The 24,003-nt window shown below is 40.9% G+C and overlaps 1 protein-coding gene across 2 annotated transcripts in view; it reads left to right on the top strand.

Annotated features, from left to right (window-relative positions):
* RGMA (repulsive guidance molecule family member a) overlaps positions 1-24,003 on the top strand; it is a 55,887-nt gene that overhangs the window by 29,522 nt on the left and 2,362 nt on the right. The window contains exons 2-3 of one of the 2 annotated variants that reach the window (XM_018562727.1): positions 4,014-4,129; positions 22,816-23,333. In XM_018562727.1, the coding sequence (XP_018418229.1) occupies positions 4,014-4,129; positions 22,816-23,333 (634 nt within the window). Of the gene's footprint in view, positions 1-4,013; positions 4,130-22,794; positions 23,334-24,003 lie in introns of those variants that run through there. The other variant, XM_018562728.1, reaches the window with a different exon arrangement.

Raw genomic sequence — 24,003 nt, 5'->3', positions numbered from 1 at the left:
CTATATATATATATATATATATATATATATATATTAGTGTGTGTGTATGTATATTTGTGTGAATGTTTTAAAACCTCGCCAGTTTTTATTGCTGTGTGACCGATGAAGAAATTTACCCTCTCTATTGTAACCAGGCGGTAAGTGATGGGAAATCCAAAGTGAAATGGTCAGTGAAACCATAATAGAGTAGAAATCTTCCAATGCGGAATACCTGTGTCGTTCACAGCTAAGAGGGGACATGCCCTCACATCAGAGATACTTCCTGTTGGATCTGTGGCACAGGTAGTGAAGAAAATTATCTGTGATGAGACACAGACAGCCAAAATGGGGGGAGGGGACTTTAACTCTGCCTTGCTCTATCCAAACATAAAAAATGTACCAGTCCTTCCGCACTCTAACCCAAACTAAAAAACAAAGACTTTGAATGGACATGGGCTTTATTACAGCTGGAGTTAGTGATTTTTTTTATTTTAGTAAGCGGTTGCCCTATTGTTTTAAGGAGGAACTTTACTCTCTGTGGAACAAAAATTCTAATTCCCTCCTACCTGTTATACTTTGCTATGATTAAGAAACATATTCACATGCACAGTGAATCTAGCATTGATATGCTGTGATCCACCAGCCCGCCGGGTCTCGTTCCTCCATCTTCCTCATCGGGAGCTGCCTATCCCTTCCAGGTTTTTGCAGCTGGCCCCCTGATGACACATTGGCAGGTCTACCCACCGTCCCCCGTGTGAAGCCTCAGTTGATGCCATCCTGATGAATATCCCAGGAGGCTGCAGAGGCAGAGCTGACCTCATTCTTGCCCAAATAATAATGAATGCAGGGGTGAGGTGGGCGGAAAGTAAAGAAAAAACATGAACATCAGGGTGTGCGATTCCTATCGCCCGAAGCCTGGGACATGCCGGGCAGGTGTTTGTTTTTTTGTTTCTCTACATTTAGCCATTTAGCAGGGCTAAATGTAGAGCAGGGGAGCCACCGGTTGTTTTGTACAAGTGATCAACACGTGGTTGTTTTTATAAAGTGGTTTTTAGGGTCCCCCGATTTTCTGGGGACCACTGTAAATGACTTCAGGATGGAGAGCTGGCAGCAGATCTGAGAATGTCTGTTCTCTTATCTGCTCTGTGTGATCGTTGAGAGGTGAATACTGCACTCACAGCGCTTCCTGTCTCAGCTGTCACAAGCTGGGCTGCACAGGAGATTGAGCAAAATGCTGTGCTCCATCTTCTGTATTGGAGGACAGGCTCCATAAAGAGAGCCTGTCACCTCCAAACACTTATCACATAGGTGATTGTTATCCCCTGTGTGATAGCAATAAAGTTAAGTGGGAAAAAAAGTGATAAAATAAAAATATTATAAAATAATTACAAATTAAACCCAACCCATAATAAATGCATACGTAGGGCATTGTGAGTGCGCTGAGTGCTGCCCCCATTCCACTGTGTACCATATTGTGTTAACCAGCAGCACTCTCTAACATGCAGAATGTGCATTAACAGGTAAGGTCACTTTCCCAAATAAATTTGGGAAAATGGAATTACCCCCTCAAATCTGGCCCCCCTTTCCCCCTATACTTACCTTTTGACGAACAGTCCTTCCCCTTCACCGGTACGGGTGTACTATCCATACCCCATACTGCCCTCCAGTGCAGCCCTACACTATGGATTTTGAATTTTGCTAGAAAATTGTGACCACTCATTAGTGGGAGGGAGGGAGAGAATTTTTAGTGCAGCATTTGTATATGTGTATATGTGTGTGTATATATCTATATAGATATATATCTATATACAGGTGAAACTCGAATAATTAGAATATTGTGCAAAGTTCATTTATTTCACTAATGCAACTTAAAGGTGAAACTAATATATGAGATAGACTCATTACATGCAAAGCAAGATAATTCAAGCCGTGATTTGTCATAATTGTGATGCTTATGGCTTACAGCTCATGAAAACCCCAAGAACCCCAAATCCACAACCTCAAAAAAGTAGATTATTACATGCAATCAATAAAACAAGGATTGTACATAGAACAATATCGGACCTCTGAAAAGTACAAGCATGCATATGTACTCAGTACTTGGTTTGGGCCCCTTTTGCAGCACTTACTGCAATTACTTTTGCACGATATTCTAATCGAGTTTCACCTGTATATCCTTCCTATAGATAGCTTATTCACTATTAGTGCTTGCAGCAAGGTAGCGTTATTAGCGCGGGGTAAAATCTAAGTTTTTATTTTTTTGCAAATGGGTTGAAAATTTTGCCCCATTCCCCATTATCCTGCACCAGGGGTAGCCAAACTTCACATCCCATCATGCCTGTGGGAGTCATACCTGCAGCTGTCAGAGTGCCTTTTGCAATGCCCTATGGGAGTTATAGTTCCACAAAAGCTGGAGGACCACGTTTTGGCATTGCTTTTATGATATAGGTCAAAAAAATGTTAAGACAATTTTTAAGTAAAAAGCTCAAACTCAAACGTGTGAGATGCTGGGACAATAACTCAATTTACTTTAGGTTTCTGTACTCTTTTTTTTTTTTTTTTTTCTGTTCATCTGGATTTATGATTAGCATGTAGTAACAGTATGAAAGAAAAATACAAGCAGGATACTTGAGAGATTATTCAAGTGAAATACAATGTGCAGTGTCCAGCTTCTCCATGTTATACCTTTTAATCAGAGGCAGTACAGAAGGGTGATGCTAATGGTGAAAGCAGTTCTTTGACATCTTTTGGCGTGCTCCAAGCTAGTTAGAAGTTTGTTCGGAATCATTCTGCAGGACATTTGATGATGCCATCATACAGTGAACTCATTTTGTTCAGAAGCCATTAAACATTTCACCCAGACCAGCTACTTGAATGGAATCCCAACCGTATTAAACGGGTTTCTTTTGTATCTAGCACATTTGCATTACAATGTGTACAATTTTTTACCCAAATGAAAATCGCATTGGTGGTTAGAATTTTGCTCGTTCACATAAGAAACAAAAAATTCAGGTAAGTGGGTGAGGTTTGCAATGTGACCCTGTTACACCCTGAGGGCCCATTCACACCAAGGCCGTACTTTCATTGCACGGTTCCGTGCGATTTCCTTGCAGCGTACTTACCATGCGTTGCAGTGCACCAGATCCATTTTGTTGCCATTCAGTTGAACGGCACCCCAAACGCACCTCCTGGACGCAGTGCGCTCAACCGCAACACACTGTATCGCAATACTGATGCATGCACTACTTTTTTTTTAACCACAACACATGGTAATGCAGTGCAGCACGGCTAAGCACATTGCAGCCAGGAGGTGTGTTTTGGGGTGTCATTCAAATGAATGGCAATGCAACACGCCCGCCATGCTATAATGCACAGTAGAAGCCTTGGTGTGAACGGGCCCTGAATATGGGTGTTGTATGAAACACAGAAAGGTGAACTTAGCCTCTAACAATCTACTAATGGAAGATTAAAAATGAACAAACTTTGTATAATTTCACATGCAGCTTAGAAGATTGCGCACCAGGAAATGTTTTTTTTTTCTTATGTTGGTAACTTTGTGTAAAGACAGAGCAGGCCATGTTGTGTTAATTGTTACATGAAAGGTCACACATTTTTCCCCTCACAGAAAGTGTGACATCTGGTGACAAACATCCCTGGATAGGTACAGCCTGTGTTTATTTTCCCTTCAGGGGTTTTACTTATTGGGCTGTGTGCAGCCTGAGTGTTTTCTCAGTTGCTGGATGTGAGGAGGAATCTGTGCCTGGCCCCTCCTGCATATGGCAGGCCTGTGTAACAAGAGCGCAGCAGTGGGTGGATAACACTGAGATCACACAGGCATGGGGGCTGGGAAGGAAGGAGTATCTGGCCAGGCATTGGAAGGGAACAGAAGTGATTGATAGCTCTACTGTTGTGCGGGAGGGGAGAGGGGGCAGCACAGTGTAATCTTTCATTGCAGTGCTTTCTGGCTCCGGGAGCTCTGCACAAGTTGATCTCTTGCAGGAGTGTGAACCATTCTCTCCTTTCTGTTTGTCCAGGGCGAGGATTGTGGTTAAAGCCCGAGCTGGATGGATGGGTATGGGGAGAGGGGCAGGACCCAAAGCCCTGGGACTCTTCAAAATCCTCACCGTCTTCTTGTGTACATTGCACACAGGTAAGGGCAATGCTTTGTGTTCTATATTTCTTATAAAGTTGACCCTGTTCTCCGAACTGGTCCATAGTGTCATAAATGGAAAGCATGTTTGTTGCATAATAATGTTTGCATTGGTTATTGTGTTTGCTTAAACACTGCTGGAAAAGTATCTGAATAGGCCGGCATTGCTATTAAAGCATGCATGCTATACATAAACATTGTATCCAGAGCCGTCCTCTTCTAGAATGCATGCTATACATAAACATTGTATCCAGAGGCGTCCTCTTATAAAATGCATGCTATACATAAACATTGTATCCAGTGCCGCCCTCCTCTTATAAAACACATGCTATACATAAACATTGTATCCCGAGGCATCCTCTTATAAAACACATGCTATACATACACATTGTATCCAGAGCTATCCTCTTATACAATGCATTTTATACATAAACATTGTACCCAGCCGTCCTCTTATAGAACGCATCCTATACATAAACATTGTACCCAGAGCTGTCCTCTTATAGAATGCATGCTTTTACATAAACATTGTATCCATCCGTCCTCTTATAAAACGCATGCTGTACGTAAACATTGTATCCAGAGCTGCCCTCTTATAGAATGCATGCTATACATAAACATTGTATCCAGAGCCATCCTCTTATAGAATGCATGCTATACATAAACATTGTATCCAGAGCCATCCTCTTATAGAATGCATGCTATACATAAACATTGTATCCAGAGCCATCCTCTTATAGAATGCATGCTATACATAAACATTGTATCCAGCCGTCCTCCTCTTATAAAACGCATGCTGTACATAAACATTGTATCCAGCCGTCCTATAAAACGCATGCTGTACATAAACATTGTATCCAGAGCCGTCCTCTTATAGAATGCATGCTATACATAAACATTGTATCCAGAGCTGCCCTTGTATAGAATGCATGCTATATCCAGCTGTCCTCAGACAGTTCTGCTACACAGGTAGTTCTGTGACTGCGCCATGTGTAAATCACACATTGATAAAAGGCTATATGGCCAAAGTCAATCTCACGGCTCATTGTAACATTGTGTTCCAATTCTTGTCACAGTTGCATGAATGAGACTTCTCTGTGTAATAGAACTTTTGCAGTTTTGGGATTCTGGAACACAATAGCACATTCAGATTTCATCCACTAAGCAAACGTATGTCTGGGCTATAGGAAGCCCTTGAAGTCTAGAGCAGGACTGCTCTGAAATGTAGCATGCATGTGTTAAAATGATGCTGTTTATGTGGCTCTCGGAATAAAGTCCGCAAAGGAATAACTTCCCACCATGGCTTTCTGAACATAAGGTTCCAAGACTGTAACAGTGCTGCATTGCTGGTAAGCAGACGGCACTCTTACTGCATTGTATGCCTTATGTATTGCTTTTCACTCTAGGGCTGTAACTATAGAATAGGGCCAGAAATAGGCATCTGTTTCTAATGATTCCCAGTGCTTTGCTGGGTTGATCCTTGCCTGCAAATTCCTGCCAGCCTTGTTTTTGTTGGGGGAGGAGGGCAGGCTCCACACTGGGGGTTTTGTTCCTTGCAAAGATGTCGAGTTTGTGAAAACTTATGGAGCACCCTGCTGAAGTTTGATCAGCATCCCACTATAGTGTGTCCAGGGTCTTAGAGGTTTATTTCCCCGGAAGAGAATATTTTGTTTAATTCCTTTATAGCCAATTCCTTGTTTTTAACCTTGTTTGTAAACACAAAGAAAACCTGGTTTCCTGTTGCATGTTTGGCGAAAAGTTCATATCATTATCGTGCAGGAGTTTTGAAAATATCACTGTTCAGAATATTTGTTTTTCCTATATTCTGGAAGTGTGCTTTATCTATTTTTTATCCATTGATGGTAGCCTGCGTGGCATGCAATGCACATTTATAAGAAATCGATAAGCTGAGCTTGAGCCCCTATTTTAAAAACAGAAGATCAGTTTGTTGTGACAGTTTGCTTCATCTCACACTTACTTGATGTACCATGTTATTAATCTGTATTGTTCTAATCAAACTTTTGTGAAAGAAAAACCATAAATCAATAACCAGATATGATCTGACTCCTCTACTACCATATATAATTGAATTACCTACCATACATGATTTAATTGCACCTCGTAACATGGTCTGCAGCTGAAAATACAATGGAGGGAGGCTGTATATTAGCAGTTGCATTATTTTACACCAAGAAAAACACTTTAAAGACCCCAAAATGATTCTGATCACCTAAATCCATATTAGAGTAGGGGCTGTTTAACACTGATTAGCTTGCTAATTACCCCGAAGATTTTCTGCTTTAATGGATTTTTCCTTCTAATATTCAAGTGTTGCTCTGGGTGAAAGATGAATCCCACTAATTAATGAGAAGCTCTTCCATAGTTCAAATTTAGATTTACAGAGAATAATACATTTAAAAGGAAACCAAAAAAAGAAAAAACTTGCATCTAGACTTCTCATTAACTTTTGCTGCTTGCACCAGAAATGAATGGCAGTGGGTCTCTGACCCCTACAGCCATGAAGTTTAGGACTTAGTCATTTATTTCAGTGCTTTTTAGAAGTTTCTGCACACCTCAGAGCTGCCCTGCACAGCTTTGTTGTTGTTGTTGTTAAGATGTAGATCTGCCTCGTTGGAACTTTGTTGGATAGGCTGATAAATCCCCTTTGTGTTGTCACAGATGGGGGATGTGCAGTAAATAGAGCGGGCTCTCCAAATGGTTGAAGCAGCACCTTTTCAAATCCTCCACTGACAGCACGTCTCTTGCATTCCCAGATGAAGCACAGATGTGAAAATATTTTTCTTTGGAGGTCGTGCACCCCACAGGGCTCTTGAAATCTGCTTCTTTTTATTTTCATTGCAGGGTAGGGTACTTTGTGCACCAGTGTTTTGATAAATAGATCAATCTAAGATTTTGAAGATAGGTTAACATCCAAGCCCAGTTTATTCAAAATTGGCCCACGCACGTTTTCCTTTTAGGGTGATGCCATTTCAATAATTGTGTGAAATGATTCTTGAATGTATGGGGGGACGAATGATTACAGCAGATCATTTGTAAACATTGTTAAAATGTTCTAGAACTGCCCAGCATGCTGGCAATCTTGTCAAGGTTTAGTCTGCAATGGTCAAAGTTGTATGTTGTTGTGAGTAGAGTTGCAGTGATAACCCAAATCTCTCATTCACATTAACTTGAATCAGCAAGTACAGGTCACTGTTTCCATGTGACAACTGTGATTTAAGTCAGGAGAATGGTCAACTATCAGATCTGTATTGGGGGAAAATACCTGTCAATTTGCTGCTTGATATATTCAGTACTTCCGCCTTTATGAAAGATGCATGAATGCAGAGCTCCCTGTGTGATATAATAATGCTACAAATTATTCATAAACCCCACGCTATCAGATCGGCAGTTTTTCTATTCATCGCGTAATAAAAGTTAAAGAGCTTATTTTATTGCTACTCTGCAATTACGTCTAAAGCAGTTATTACGAGCTGGTGTTTTGTGCACAGTGATCCTCCTTTCACACAGCAATTGTGTTTGGATGTCTACATTTCCCTTAGTGCTTTAATATCCCAGGACTAGGTTAATCCTTCTCTCCTGGCCTGTGCAATAGGAAGGTATAATGTGACCTTCCAACACCCGAGAATCTGATTTAAAAATCACGGCTCGGCCAGTTTCAAAAAGGGAGATTAGGTGCTTGAGTAAATTTACATTGCAAGGACAGATCAATCAGGTCCCGGTTATCTGTCAGAACTAATGCAGATATTGCTTTTAGAGGTCATAGCGAATACACTGCCGGCCAGGAGCTTTTACACACTTCCCCTCCATAAAGCAGGTTTGTTGCTGGCAGCGTGAGGTTTTCAGAAATTTTGATAAGGGGCATAATGTACAGGCAGGGTAACCACCGCAGGCTGGGTTTAGCTGCCAAGAGTTTGGTTAAGGGATAGTTGAGGAATTTATTGTGGTCAGCGTGCTGTAGATCCTTCTTTCAGCAAGCTGCTACATTTAGCTAGATGGATAATTGGTGGTGGGTTCCTCAGTGTGCATTTCATGGGTTCTAACACCTGTGTACACTGCATGCTCAGAACCCAAACGCAGTTTGTTTCCTGTGTTAACACAGAGGGCTGTGTATACACCTGGTCAAATAATTGGGCCTATTAACAGCCAATTATTGCAGTGAGTTGTAACTGCTCTGTTGCCCTGAGCTGTACAGATGGGGCAGTTCATTGCACCAGGATATTTGCTGGGCTTACATCATAGCATGCAAACACGAGGGGTTGCATTTAATAAATAACCCAGAGATCAGGCTGCTATAAATTTATGTCATGTCAAAATGTCACCTTCTTAAAACTCTTGGTTCTGAGTATTTAGCAATGGCAATTGCCTTTTCTTTAACGATAGCGGTGTTAAACATTTCTTCTGGTCATTTTGCTTGGTGACTTGTGAAGGCATGAAAATCATATACAATGTTTGTGTTGTATCTATTTATTTGTCACATTTTGGGAAACAAGAGGTTGCCATCAGTTAATAAAGCCAGTGATGTTTGTACAAGTTTATATATTAATGGGCCAAATTCTGGTCTGCGTGGGAACAGTAGAAGCTATTATATGACAACCACATCCTGTGCAGATGTGGTCATTGAATGATCAGACCTTCAACTGTCCGTTCAATATCCAGGAGGATGTTGGTTTGGTAGGGGTGGCATTTACATACCCAGCAGTAATTTGAACAAGCTCAGGCTAAAGTAGCTAATCTTCAAAATAAGCAACCCATGTGTGGGCATTTTAGCAGTAGGACCCCTGTGGAGCTGCCTACACATTTCACACTCTCTCCTTCAACTGCAGATGTGATCATTGTATGATCAGACCTTCAACTGTCCGTTCAATATTCAGAGGGATGTTGGTTTGGTAGGGGTGGCATTTACATACCCAGCAGTGTTCTCAACAAACTAATGTAACCACTCTTCAAAATAAGCAATCCATGTGTGGGCATCTTGGCAGCAGAACCCCTTTTTGCGCTATCTACACATTTCACACTTTCTTTCAACTGCCAGGAAAGGCCACATGATTTATTGGCAGATCCCTCGCCTTCAAAAAAAAAAATTAGCTGTGAAGTTCTGTTCCATTAAAACACCTATGATTCCGTTTTTTCAGTTAAGCCATTCTCCTGAAAAAGCTTCACAACCCCGGAAATAAATAAATATAGGAATCCGTTAGATGGACACGCTGAGTTGTCTTATGTGATCGGTTGCGTGGCATCAGATCTCTTGGGTTTCCCCAGACATGAAGTGTGTTGTCTAATGATCTGCTTTGTGCTGAGAATATGGTGACAGCTTTGGGAAGCATTTTTCTTATCTCTAGATAAGTGTGTCATGTGGGATTTGTACAAGCGTATTTAGGACTGCGTGAAGTTTTATAAGGTGAGAAGGACAAGCTGTTAAAAGTCTTGTGGAGTTTCTAGGAGTCTCTTCAAATCTTGAGATAATACATTTTCTCAGCATTTGGTGTTCCCTGTATATTATGTCTTGCTCCGGCCGTAGCCAAGTAAGAGTTTATTCTCGAAAAGTACCATTGTATGAGAGTTTATTGTCGAAATGTACCATTGTATGAGAGTTCTCCATTGTGCCAAAAAGATTAGTACTTTGTTTCTAATCTGATATATGTCAGTTTCTTGGACAAATTTCAACTTGGTAACTATATAACTGTAAAGATGGACAGAGGCTGACTGATAACTAAAAAAACGCCGAGCAGTAAGACATTTGTCCATGTTCGACCGCATTGCCTTGTTGTCGAGACTTGTCCTCACATCGTTAGTTAAATCTCAATGGTGATTAATTTAGGAATCGGCTTCGAGCCTATTTAAATGTTTGAAAGAGAATAGTTCCCTAGCTATCCCACATGCACTTTAAATCATTTACAGCACATCTATCTGTGCGAATACCACAAGATGATGACCCTGTTACAGAGACAGGAATTATGCTTAGCTTGTGTTTTTGATTTTACTTTTTTTCCATGCAAGGGATTCTGGGACAGGATACATGGTAAAATAATACTCCTGACAAGAGAGCTGTTAGGCTAGCAGAATCCTGAGCTCCTGTTACCCAGGTTGAGTGGTTTACAAGCACTGGATGTGACTGTAGCTGGAAATATTCCTGATCTCCTAACATTAGGCCTCTGTTTGGAGAAACAAAAATCCGTATTGCCCATAGTGACCCATGAGAGTCCAGCTGTCCCTTTTTATAAATGGATACAGTCCATATACCCATCGCACTCAGAACTGCTGTTCTATCAGTAAGACGTGGGTGCAACGGTTGTCGACGGATGGCTACGGCCTCAATATACAAATAGAAGAATGGACACCGGCACTCTAAAAGCAAATTAACTACGTCTATTTATTAACATACATGTTGCATAGAACAATACACTATGCAACATGTACGTTAATAAGTAGACGTACACGTACTTGATTTGCTCTTTGGAGTGCCAGTGTTCATTCTTCTACCTTTTATAAATGGAAGCTCTAGTAGATAGCACTGCGGTCTTACAGCCCTGATGTCCTAGGGTCATTTTCCATAAGGACACTATCAGCACAGTATTTCTATCTTTTCACTGCTTTTAACATCCTGTTTTATCTGGATATTCTAATGCAAACTGAAAACCCGTTAGAGCTAAGCTCTGGGATAAGCAAATATTGCCTAAATAGAAGAGGCATGTGTATTCTTACTTTAGCGTGCCTTCAGTTCTGTGCAGAAATCCAGTGTCAAACTTTGCCTTTGTACAGAGATTCCTGTAATAAAGACCAGTCACTGCTGCTCTCTCTTCTTCCACAGATAAACTGGTCTTGTATCCGCCCCCTGCTGTAGTTTTCTGCAGGCAGCCTATACTGGGTGGAGCCTGCTGGGTCCTTCCCACAGCTTTGCTCTCTGCCCCGGCTTTGAGCAGTACATTTATAATGTCAATGCAGATTTGCAAGGCAATAAGTGGGTTTACCATGGCATTTGGTGCACACAAAATGGAATTGTGGAATTTTTAGCTGCTGATTTATATTTTTGAATTAAAGTGCTGTGCCTGGGATTCAGCTTTAAGTGAAAAAGCTTCTACCCAGATAGGCTGTACTGTGTGTTTGGTTGTTTTGGGACATTGGATTTTAATCTCCACTTGGGTCAGAACGTCTGGAAATGATTCCAAATACACCATACAATACAGAGCAATATTAGTCTCCTTTTGATGCTCCATACACCAGTCGTTATCTAATCTTTTTTCATTGATTGAATTATATCTGATTAATAACACTCAGAACTTGACATTAAAGTGGATTCTGTAAATATTGGAAAGCGTTGACATGTTATTAAATTACTGATAATGCTTTGTGAATTTTGCAAACTGCCATTAGGCAGCTTTTTCCATTATTCTAATCCGTTGAGCAGATTCTGCTATGCATAAGAAACGACTCGCATATGAAATAGCACAATAACATGTGTGGGGTGAATACACTCGCATGTTTCATGTTTTTGGAATATTTAGAATTTTAGTTATTATTTTGCAGGTAAGATCGAACGGAGAATGCTGTTGTGAGAAAAATTGTGTCTTAGAATCACAAATGTATTGCAATCCCTAGGAAATGTATAATTGATTATATTCTAATGATATTTATTTTAGTATGTTAAAGTTTAAGAACAATAAATAGTCTAATCTGGTGGCTTTTGTCTAGACTATAGGAAAAAAAACTGTCCTAGATGTAGTGAATGTAGGCCTCATTTACACTGACATTTCTGAACACATAAATGCATATAATGTTTTTTAAAGACATTGTTTACTATGTGTGTTTACCTGCGTTTAGGTGCGTTTAGCTTAGCGGTGTTCAGAGAAAATTGAATTCTGCGCTTTCCAGGTTCAAATAAAAAAATCTAAACACAGCTTAAGGCAGGTACATAACTGAAGAACTTGATCTGGGAAGCATAAATGTTGTTTATACTTCCTTATTTTTTATCCTGTGTTTAAATCAGAGCTGGACAAATCCCAGGAGCCAGGTCGCTAATACTCCTTAAAGTAACACTAAACTCGGGAGTTAAATCTTAAAAATACATTCAAGTACCTTAACTATTAACAGAACTGTATCTTATTTGTGTATCAAACTTCATAGAATTCCATCACACTGCTGACCGGATACAACCCAAAACATCGGGTGGGTGCTGCATTGACTGAGAGTGCCACCGCAAATCAAGTACAAATTTTAAAAAAGTCACCAGCACTCCAAAGTGAATTCTGTAAATTCTTCTTTATGTGACATACCTTTTTTTCCATGTTAATAAAGAAGAATTGACAGAATTTGCATTGGAGTGCTGGTGACTATTTTTTGCATTTCTTATTTGTGTATCACTCGGCTGTAGATCCTCAAATCATCTCTGAATTGGTGCTGACACTGTCCTTCCTCCTGGAGGGTGGCTACTTTTGTTCCCCATGGTCCCTGTGTATGTTGTAAAGTAGTCACCGCTCCAAGCTCACCCCTGTGATGGACTACAATCTCATGTTCAGTTTCGTAACATTGTAGTGAGCTTGTAGTCTATCTCGGGAACGAGCTTGGAATGGTGGCTACTTTTACAACACACGCAGAGAACATGAAGAACAAAAGTAGCTACCTTCCAGAAGGAAGGACAGTGTCAGCACCAATTCAGAGATGATTTGAGGATCTACTGCCGAGTGATACACAAATAAGATACATTTTTTTCTTAGTTCAGGTATCTTGCATTTTTACATCTGGCGCCTGACTTTTGTGTTTTTCTCTAAATGTTGTCGATGGAGCTGACTCTTAAAACAAATTCTGCTGGCTACTGGATTGGGCAGTTTGGCTCCTGAATTCCATATATAATTTGTCCATCCCTAGTTTAAATACCCTATAAGCAGGAGTGCTAGGGCAAACGTAGCCATATCTTTGACTTGTTTTGCTTTTTATTTTCATTTAAACAAAACCTAATACCTTGGTGTCCTTTCCAGATGTTGGGCGGGGAGCTCTAGCCGCAGTAAACAAGTTAGGCAGCTCAGCTCAGCATTTTATTTATCAAGTGTACAAATGAATCTTTGCACCATATGTCTTCGAAGACTCCTGTCGTGCAGGCTTTTGAATGAAAGGAGCCCCTGTGTCTTTAAGAGAAGCAAAGCTTTCTTCTCTCTCCACCCAACCCCCTTCTCAGTGTAACTGAAACCTGAGCTAATCCCTTTGCACATGGTGTAATTTATTGGCCTATTGGGCTTTTCTTGATGGCAAATTGCATTGTCTTTATTCTTGAGTCCAAGCTTTAGTGAGGCTGCTGCATTCCAGAGGCTCTATTCTCAGCTGATCTTTCACACCCCTCTGAGTACAGTCAAATACGTTTTATTGGACTGCTTTGTTATGCAAACAAGACAATAATAATCATGCCATTATTCCGCAAGATTGCTTGATTAGCAGTTCAAAAGAGGTCAGTGGAAGGACCCTAGTGCCCAGAAACAAGTTTTCCAAGTTAACGCCTTGCTTTTATTTTTTGTTTTTTTAAAGTCTTACACTTCCCAAGTAGTTAAGACTGTGCTGATAATGAATTCCCTGGAGCATGACGGCTTTTAAATTTAAGTTTTTCATATTTTGCCAAGAGTGTTAATGGATATCACCAGTTGTATCAGAAGGAAGTGCAGTACTCTTTTTTTTTTTTAGTGTTTTTTTTTTTTTCTTCAGATTGACCAAGAATACCATTGTGTACAAATGTAATCACCAGGACATTTAAATGCAAATTCCTTCATTAAGATGGTGATCATTGAAAATGCTGATCAACTAGAAAATAAAAAAAGGACTTCACACGCTGCTAAGTGAATGAAAGCACCTTTTGAGCTGTAGCCCCAAATTGTTTAGTTCTAACCACAGAATATTACAATTAGTTGAATTGATTGCCCCAGTCTGAATGCCAGTAGGTAAAAAGTGTCAGTTGAGAGTACACGGAAATGTGCTTTTAAAATCCAGGCATGTTGCAGAGACCTGTCCCGTGGCATAATGAATCTCACCGCAGTGTTTTGCAATGTAGTAATTGTGATTAATGCAGTTACAATGGGTGCTTTGTTTATCAAGCTGTAGGGAGATGAAGCTCTTGCCAGGTTCTTTGGGTTATTGAAACCTATAATGCTCACGTCAAGAGTTGTTTTCACAGCTCAGCTTATGTATAGGAGTTTTTTGGCCAGCCGCAAGCACAGAAATGGGGCCACCCTGTTCACACTCTATAAAAGCTCAAGACTGGCAGATATCACCCCTAGAATAACCTGTGAGAAGGTACCTGGCTATTCTCACACAGCCCCAGGAGGTTCCAGGGACAGTCACCGTATTCACTCAACATTGACACAAATGCACGCACAGTGCTTTTTATCTTTTCCTAACTCCAGCCAAATCTATTTTTAGCTTTTGAATATACTGGGTTCAAAACGGAATTCTGGGCAAATCACATCTTAACCCGTAGAGTGGGGCTACTGCGGCACTGCAAGGGTTAAGCACTCATTTTGTCTAGCGAGCAGCTAAAATAACAAAGTTATACTCACCCAAACAACAATCCCGGCTGGCTCTTAGACCGCTCGCTTCAGTAGTGGTATGTCTCTCAGCAGTGGTTCGGGGGGTAACCCCACTCCCCTGGGTTAGGATTTGATTTGCCCAGAGTTCTGCTTTAAAATGTTGTTTGTATCACTTTTTAGAGAGTTTCTCTCACTTCATCTGTCTGGCAGACAACCCGTAGAGATGAAGTGAGAAGAAGTCTCCCTAATGGAGGGTCACGCCACATAAAAAATTTGACCATGGAACAAACCTTTCACCGCTCTACTAGAAAAATGATCACACTCTGTGTCTCCATTGGGGATGCTTTAACTTCCTTCTCTGTCTGACACCCATCACCTGGTGAGGAAATTAGAAGCTTCTACAATAAGGGACACACACCAGTAAAAATGTGCAAAGGTTCTTCTTACCTTTCCCCACTCAACTGGAAAACGTATCACTATCTGTGTTCCTGTTGGGGAGACTTCCTCTTACTTTGTGTTCTGTATGACGCATGTCAAATATACAGGAGGCGAGGGGAAATTTCTCCAGCAGGAAACCGAAACCATAAAAACCTGAAGGGTTCTTACTGCTTTCTTCCCACTCTAAAACCAAAAAACTGGTTCCAGTAATGTACACACATTTGGTTGACCTCTAACCAGTATATAGCAGGAAGATGGGACCCCTTTAAACAATTTGATACAGTCTACATTCTATTAATTAAAAAAGAACAGATGTGTCTAAAGTCACTAGATGACCGTTTCCAGGGATATTGGCAAAGTTTTGCTTCAGCTGTCGTAACAGCAGTCTTCTTAAGGTTACATGACCCATATGCTTGTAGATGCTGGGGGAAATTAATGAATTTTGTGAAAACATTAGCTCTTTTGGTAATATACAGAAATATTTATTTAGCAAATAGTCTAAAATATTGACATTCCTGGTGAGCAGAAAATTATGGATTCTCACAGGTGAGGAATGATATAAAGTAAATTTGTTTATTGCAAAGAAACATGACTTTTGAAGGCATTAAATGTGTCTGTAGCTTTGTTCCCTGTTGCTGGGCAAAGGGAACTGGAGGAAAGTGAATAAGTCTTTTTAGCGTTCATTTCAATCAGGTAATTTTTCAATCTTCTGGTCTCCCTGTTGAAAGATGTGGCAGCCACAAGCCAAGATGTGTTGGCACTTTGTCGTCTTCTCCTTTTTTTTCCCCCCATCTGTGTCAAAACCAAGTAAATAAAGTTCTAAGGATATGGATGCCAACAATACCAACATCTCCTGCCAGGCATGAGTCACACAGAAAGGTTTTGTGATCCATCCAGGTTTCAAACAACCGTGCCATTGAGCGAATGTCTCACACACTGAACTCTGCATCTCATATAGGGTGTCTAGCTGGGTTTATGAGCTCTCCTCTTTGTGTCCATTTATTCTAAGGTATACTTGACCTAAATTTAGTGAATACAGCTTCTTTCCACACTGACCTCCTTTTTGTGTCTGGAATACAAGACACAAGACATAGAATACTGGGCTTCCTTGATTAAACACAAAAAGGGAAGAAAACAGAATGACGATTTGCCCTAGGGGTCTTTATTGTGTTGCAACAGTGCAAGAAACTGTATATGTATTTAAAGGTACCAATGCATATTGAGAGAGTAAGTGTTGTATGTTGCTTCATTTATGTGGGGGGCAAAGGTGGAAACTTTACTTTTCATACATGAAGGTCACTATTAACAAATTCATTTATTATGCATTTAGTTGCATATTCCTATAAAATAATGTAAAACTGAACTCCAGATATAAACAGTCTAAATATAAGATCCTTGTGTATGCACACTCAAATCTTGGTGTCCTTTGTTTATTTTAAGATCTGTGTGGTTATCCAGAACACTCCTACACTTTGCTTTAGTGCAGGGGAATAAAGACCAGTCAATGCTGCTCTCTGTCACATTGTGCAGGGTGATGGTCTTGTATCCGCCCCCTTGTAGCTTTCTGTAGACAGCCTGTAAACAGAGGACCTGCTGGGTCCTTCCCACAGCTCTGATCTCTGCACAGCCAATGTGCAGCACTGCGATGGTGTCATCACTATAAGTAATATCCAGAATTTTAGGGATTTTATCCATTGTGGCCATTGGGGAATATATTGAAATTCATGTTTTTGTTCCCTGAATTAGGCTTGCATGCATGGAATCTTAGCATGCATTTTTACATATAACTAGCATAAGCACCAGCATCTGTTATGATATCAGCCTCCTGTTATACAGCAGCAATCAAACTAGGAGAGAGAAGGGCAGTGCTGGGATCCATTCAGCTGCTTCATGTGCTGGCAGGAAGAGTGAGCAGAGCTGATGAATTATCGGTGTGTTTCTTTAATCGCCAGGCTGGTAGGTGACACCGCTGTATTACCTAACTGTCAGAGAAAGTGGTGTCACTCTCCAGGTTGTGCTGTCTAGTAGAAGTGTATAAAACTCAAATGTGGCTGGCCCAAATAAAAACGTAGAAGAGTGATGGCAGAAAAAGACCAAGTGGTCGGTCAAGTCTGCCCTCTTTGTGTTTCTTTTTTACCTTTTTGTCCCAAACATGTTTAAATTCACTTACTGTTGACGGACTCGCTACCTTTGCTGGAAGTCTGTTCTGGACATCAACCTACTCTAGCGCTCAATTACCACAATTCAGTAAAAAAAAAAGCTTTCTAAGGTTAGTTTTGAACTTGCTGCTAATTTGAGGTCATGTCCCCATTTTCTTGATCTTAGCTTCATATTGAAAATTCTGCACTCCTGAACCTTATTCACGCCTGACATTTATTTAAAGGTTTCCGTTATGTCTCCACTTTTTTCCTTCTTTCAGCCACACTTTACATAGTAAGTTCCTGCAGTCTCTCCTGATGTTTTATCCCTTGGAACTTTCTCCATTTTTTTGCCCATCTCTGAAGTTGGTCTTACCAGTATTCTTTTGTAGGGGAGGTCTCCACAATTGGACACAGTATTCTACATGAGCTTTAGCTAAGGATCTATATAGGTGAAATCAGGGCCTCCTTCCTCCTGCTGGTGATCCCTCTAGTGACGCACTCCAGGATTCTATTCCTTTTCCCCTCTGCCAGGCCACCCTGTTTGCTCATTTTTCAATCATCTGAAATAAGCACCATCAAATCTTTTATATGGATGGCAAAAAAAATATGAAATGGAAATTTTGGTTAGACTACCTGCTGTGCTTGATTAAGAGCTGGCATATGGGTCATGACCTTTTGGAGAGCTCATCCAGCCCTGAATAGTGGCAGTTCATGGGGGATGGACCTCCAAGTTTCTGGGCTTTTAAAGACTACCAGAGACCATTGTGTATTCCAGCTTTACTTCACTATATGAACTATATAAAGCTGGGAATTTTGGCCTCTATTTCTATAGATCTTTCAGGGATTTTTTGACATTCTATAAACACAGTCTGATGTACAACATCTTCTATACATCATCTAGGAAATTTTCATTATACTGCAGGAATTTACTGTGCATGTGGATCAAGGGTCAAAAATACCCTTTGATCTATCTGAATAAATACGTCTCGCAAGCTGCGAGACATTCACAGACATAGATGAGCGAAGCTTCAACAACGGCAAAAAATATTTTTCTCAGTGGAATGAAATTCTTGGAAACGAGTTGCTGTAGCTTTGGCCTACAAAGAGTGCACAATTTCAGTCCTCAAAGGTCAGAGTTTTGGGGTGGCCAAAATAAATTTGCTTAATGAACACTGTTGTTGCATTAATACATTGTTAACTGTTAGCTGATTCCAGGAGTGCCATCATCCTTAAAGTGGATCTGAACTCAAAAAGTAAAACATTGCTGTTACCCTAAAATGTACTTTTTGTCTGGAATTCCTCCTGAAAAATAGAAGTATACTTCCTGGTATGTGAGGGTGCCTAGGCTCTTCTGCGCATACAGCTTTATAGCTGTATATGTGCAGTGTGAGCTCTAAGCCACTGCTGCCTCTGACTGCCTATTTATAAGATTTGTATGTCATTACTGTGTTGCTCACTGCTTTCCTTGCTGGAGGCTCTGGCATGAGGAAGGAAAACTCTTCCTTTACCAAGATGGCCACACAGAGACCAGTGCAAGTGAATAATTGGGGAAAAATCAGTTGCAGGCAGGGGGGCCACAGGCAACATTGGTATCTAGTCCCTTGACCCTCTGCATGTGTTTTTTGGGTGCAGCTTCCATAGCTCAGGCCGTATTTGAAGTATATCTAAAGCCAAAATGTTCTTTTAGTTTTAGATAGGGTATGGAGGTGATAAAAACTTTCAGAGTCAACCTCATATTGGTGACAACTATCACTAAGACAGAAAGTGATGAGAACCAACATTTTGCCATCAGAACAGAATGTGCAAACTTGTTACAGCTAAGAGGAGGTTTACTCTCACTTTGGGGAAGTTTTCACTCATTTCCTGTTTTAGTTTTGGGCAGGAAGTGAAAGGAAATCTCCTCGATGGGACACAGACAGCAAAAAAGTGACTGGGAATTTAATCTTTCCTTCCTCTATCCAAAACTAAGCGAAAGGCAGCCAGGCAGCTAGCATTTCTAGAAGGAAAGTTGCTTTCTGCAAGATTTCCTTTATTTTGCACTTGGGAACTTGAGTTGTTTCCCGAATTGTTGTGTTATTTTACACAGAAACGTTGGTTATCCTTCCGTCAAGTTGAATAAACATGCAGATGTATATAGAAGACAAGCATTGGAGGAGGCTGGCGTAGAGTAGTTGTAGTTGACTAACGCCATCTGCACAGCTGCAGTCTTGATCTTGATTCATTGCTTCACTTCTGTACAGTGTTCAGACTGTGTGACTTCTCAGTGTTTGTTTGCTGGCTAAGGTGGAGGGAAGCCAGGAACACTAGTGGAAATAATGTAGTGAAATATAAACTATGAGCACAGCTCAGGGAAAGATGTTCAGTTCAGAGCTCCAGGACTAGAGAAGCTGTGGCCAGCTAGTAGAGCATGTCATTTGTAGTTCTTTGGTATTTCCCAGTGCCATATTTAAAGCCAAAAAAAAAGACAAGTTGCTTCCTTTTTAACAGCAAGCAAGTGAAATGTGATAGAGATAGAATATCGCGTAGCTTGCATTTTTATATTCGTAATAATAGAAAAAGATTCTTGGCAAGGACACGGCAATTTATTTAGTAGCTGCAAGACAGTCAGACAGATGTCACTGCAGCATTTTAGATGTATGCTTTTGATGCCTGCAGCGAGTATGTACTCTTAAATAGTGCGGATATTTGGGAAGGGGGGTGGGAGGAAACGAGACTCTTAACAGCCTCACCTGGGAACGCAGCTGTCCTGCTTCACCCTGGGGTTAGATTTCACAGTTCAGCTCAAACACAACTTAAGCAACTTTTTCTTTATTGCAGTTTAAACACAAGTCGCCAAATCAAACACATAAGTTTTCCCCCTTGAGGTCTTCTTTAACCCGCTAGCAACCACTCCAGCAGTTAAGTAAGGTATGCACAGTTGGAATTTTGCAAGGAACGTTCGTATGAAAAATCCCATCTGAACATCAGAAACTTGCCGATTGTCGTTCGAAAATTTGGTTTAATTTTCGTTTTCATTTATCATTCCATTTTGAAATGAATGGAGTTTCTGAACGAAAATCGTTGTTAGAAATTTGTTCGATCGAGAAAATTTTTCCAACATGCTTCTTTTTGAATGTTTTTCATCACTGTGGTCGAAATAGATTGTTGATCTGATCCCATTAACGATTAGAAAGTTGAACGAACATTCTAAATTTGATTTTTTTTTGTTCGTTCAAAATTCTAACCATGTATACCCCACTTTAGTCTTAAAGGATAATTGCATGGAAATACAGTGACACCCTTTAGTGGTCACAGATTATGAATAACTTCCAATAATCAGTAGCTGGGTGAGGCTTACAGTGGGGCCCAGAGCTTGAGAAAGACCCCTTCATGTTTTCATGTTCACTAGTAGTCCAAAGAGAAGGCAGTAAGAGGTTGAAAGGTACAAAGTCTGAGCCCCTTCTCTGAACTGTTCAGTAGTAGACTGGAAATTCTTTCTCTGAGATATTGGATCTGGAGACCCAGAGAAGAAATAACCCCCCAGCATTGCAAAAATCAGTTTTTGTTGGACTGCAGAATACAGTGGGCTTTAAAATGTCTCCAGGGCTATTGATTCAGTAATATATTACAGTGACTCAAAGAGGCCCAGTTCTTCTCCCCCTTCTCCTCCTCCTCCTCCTCCTCCTCCTTTTCACAAGTATGTATCTCATAAGCAGCTGTATCTCATAAACATCAAATAAACTGTGGTTGCTGTGTGGGTGTGGGGGCTGGTGTCGGGATTAGCAAAGCACTTCCAGCCTGTGCTGTGTTTTACTGCCTGGTATGTGATACTAACTGATAGCAGTACGCTTATATACTTCACTTGTACTTTGCCTTAGACCTATAAACTCATATGTTTCCTTCATGACAGTTGTCCCATGTGGCCGTTTCCTACAGTCAGCTCATATCAGCGCCATGTGATGAGGCTCGCTTTTTGATTTCCTGCGTTCTCCTTTAGTTTATGTTCTGAAATACGCAAAGATTTGTTAAAATTTGGCAATGCAAGAGTTTCGATCACCAAGCTGACTATATATGACAGGGGTAGACCACCTTGGTACTCCAGGTGAAACTACAAATCCCGTCATGGCCGTAGCTGTCAGAGTCTTGCATTGCCTCATGGGACTTGTAGATCCACAACAGCAGGTGTGCTGAGGTTCCCTACCCTTGTATTGCATGATAATGATGCAGTTAAGGTGTATATACATGTTTTTAGGTTCCAAAACTAAACATTGGTTGAAGATATTTCTCAACGTGATGAAAAAAGTCTGAAAATACTAGATGCCTGGCAGCTGCCTGGTGTCTGGCTCCAGTAGTTCCGAGTCAGACCTAAGACACGCATGGAGCAAATGGAAGTCGGAGGAAAGTCAGAATATCTGTATACTTGTACCAAGATAGTGACTCATAGAGCACCTGAATGACCCCAGGCATATAGCATTCTCAGAAGGAGAGGTCAGCACTGCCTGCCTCCATATTTCTTTCATGACCGATTTCCCTCAAATGATCACTCATCCCAATACAAGCATTTGGTTTCAGAGTCATATTTGACTTGCGGCCTATTCCTACGTTTGCTCAGTTGCTTTTGACATTATGATGGAGGCCTCGCTCTCAATAGGCTGCATTTTACATTTTCATTTAGATCAAAGAATGCATCAGATGGAGTGAAACTCTGCAGGGAAATTGGGCAGAGCTGGGACCTTTGGAGGTGGGAGAAAGTTTCTGTAAGAACCATATTTTTCCTTTTTAGTCATTTGCCATTCAATGGTAATGACACATTTGAACTATAGGGCAGGTTGTGTTGGCTTTGGGTGCTCTACAGTTGTTCTAAAGGTGCCCATACACTGTGCGATTATCGCACGATAATCGCGGGAAATCCCGCAATCGTACGATAATCGCAAAGTGTATGGAAGGCGTGCGACCGTACAGTAAAAACTTTTGTCTTGGGAGCATGCTAGAAAACCAGCCGAGAATCGTACGATTTTCGGCTGGTTTTTAGCATGATCATAAGATCAATGCCGCACAGGCCGGTGTGCGCACAGGCACACTGCCCTTCAGCATTGCGGTCATCGGAAGCCCGCCCCTCAGGGGGGCGGGCTTGCGATGATCGCAAGTACGATCTGCCTGTCCAAGATGGGCAGATCGTACGTTTTTTTAATTACTTTACAACCATCGCAAGACTAAGGTCTTGCGATGGTTGTAAAGTGTATGGCCACCTTTTAGGAGGGACAGTCGTCACGGTCGTCTGGGAGAACCACTTGCTTTGGCAATGTTGTAATTATCCTTTTCCTCTGATGATCTGATAAAAGCTACTATGCTTAACTGTCCGAGCGATCGAAAAAGGAACTCACATTTTTTCATTTCGTGAAATGATGGATTTGCAATCTGTTCAAGTTTATTGCATGGAGCTAAAGTTTCTTGAAGGTCAGAGCTGATGTAATCAAGTCATAAATTGCTTCCATATTTTGTACTTTTTGTTTCATGATGACTTTGTTTGATCACAAGATTTATATATATTTTGTGAAGTTTAAGAAGTCATACATTTTGATAACTTTGTTTTGTTTTCCAGCTGTGAGCTCCTCGTGTAGAATTCTGAAGTGTAACTCCGAGTTCTGGTCAACGACATCAAACTCCCATCACCACATAGGCGCAGAGGACCCTGTGGAGTTTTGCACAGCGATAAGGTCGTACGCACATTGCACACGGCGCACTGCCCGATTTTGTAGAGGAGACTTGGCTTACCATTCAGCTGTCCATGGCATTGATGACCTCATGATCCAACACAACTGTTCAAAAGATGGCCCCACCTCTCAGCCTCGTGTACGCACTCCTCCTCCATGGGACAGCCAGGAAAGGTCTGACAGCCCTGAGGTCTGTAATTATGAAAAGAATTTTCACCGGCATGCTTCCTCCCCAAATTACACCCACTGCGGACTCTTTGGGGATCCCCATCTTAGGACGTTTTCGGACACTTTCCAGACCTGCAAAATACAGGGGGCATGGCCTCTTATAGACAATAACTACTTGAATGTGCAAGTCACCAACACTCCTGTACATTCAGGGTCCACTGCAACTGCTACAAGCAAGGTAAATTGAGTCTTTACACTGGTAACCTGTGGACTAACTAAGCATGTAACCATAAACTTTATACCAAGAACTCACAGGCTGCTGCAGCAGGATTCATGTACTATATGTGTAGAAAATCTTACAAAAGAAAGGGTTTTTGTTTCCCATATCAGACGGCTTCCTTCCTTTATCTGTATTCCACTGCAGGTTTGAAAATCCAGTGAATTTTCTGATTGGTTGTTGTGAACAACAAGCATACTCTGAGCTTATGGGTTAAACTAATGTTGCTGCAGTTTTCTACTGAATGTAGAGTATTTGGAGTTGGTCATTTGATCTCCAGATAGGTTTAGATCTCTCCTGGCACTGTGTTCACATTCTTTCCATTCTTTTAACGCTTCAGGCTGAAGGATCAATTAGACTTTTTTGACACCTTTGGCCTGAAAGCTAAATAGTATTTTATTAATTGTCTGTCTTCTACACCTATGATATGTCTATCTTGCTTTAAGTTTTTTTGTTGTTTTTTTTTAAGCCATGACTGCTTAGAGCATAGTAATGTAGAAAGTATAAAAACGTATACTAGGCATATATTTGCTCTGCCTCTGATTGTGTCAAATCCAGCATTAAAAGCTTTAGTAGATATGGCAGATCAGTTAGATACCGACTACTGTTTTAACAATGAACACATAGCAGC

Source organism: Nanorana parkeri, unplaced genomic scaffold, assembly GCF_000935625.1.
Source record: "Nanorana parkeri isolate BGI_ZX_2015 unplaced genomic scaffold, ASM93562v1 scaffold594, whole genome shotgun sequence".
NCBI classification, from domain to species: Eukaryota; Metazoa; Chordata; class Amphibia; order Anura; family Dicroglossidae; genus Nanorana; species Nanorana parkeri.
Note: the sequence above shows the minus strand (reverse complement) of the source record. Positions and strands in the feature narration are given on the sequence as shown.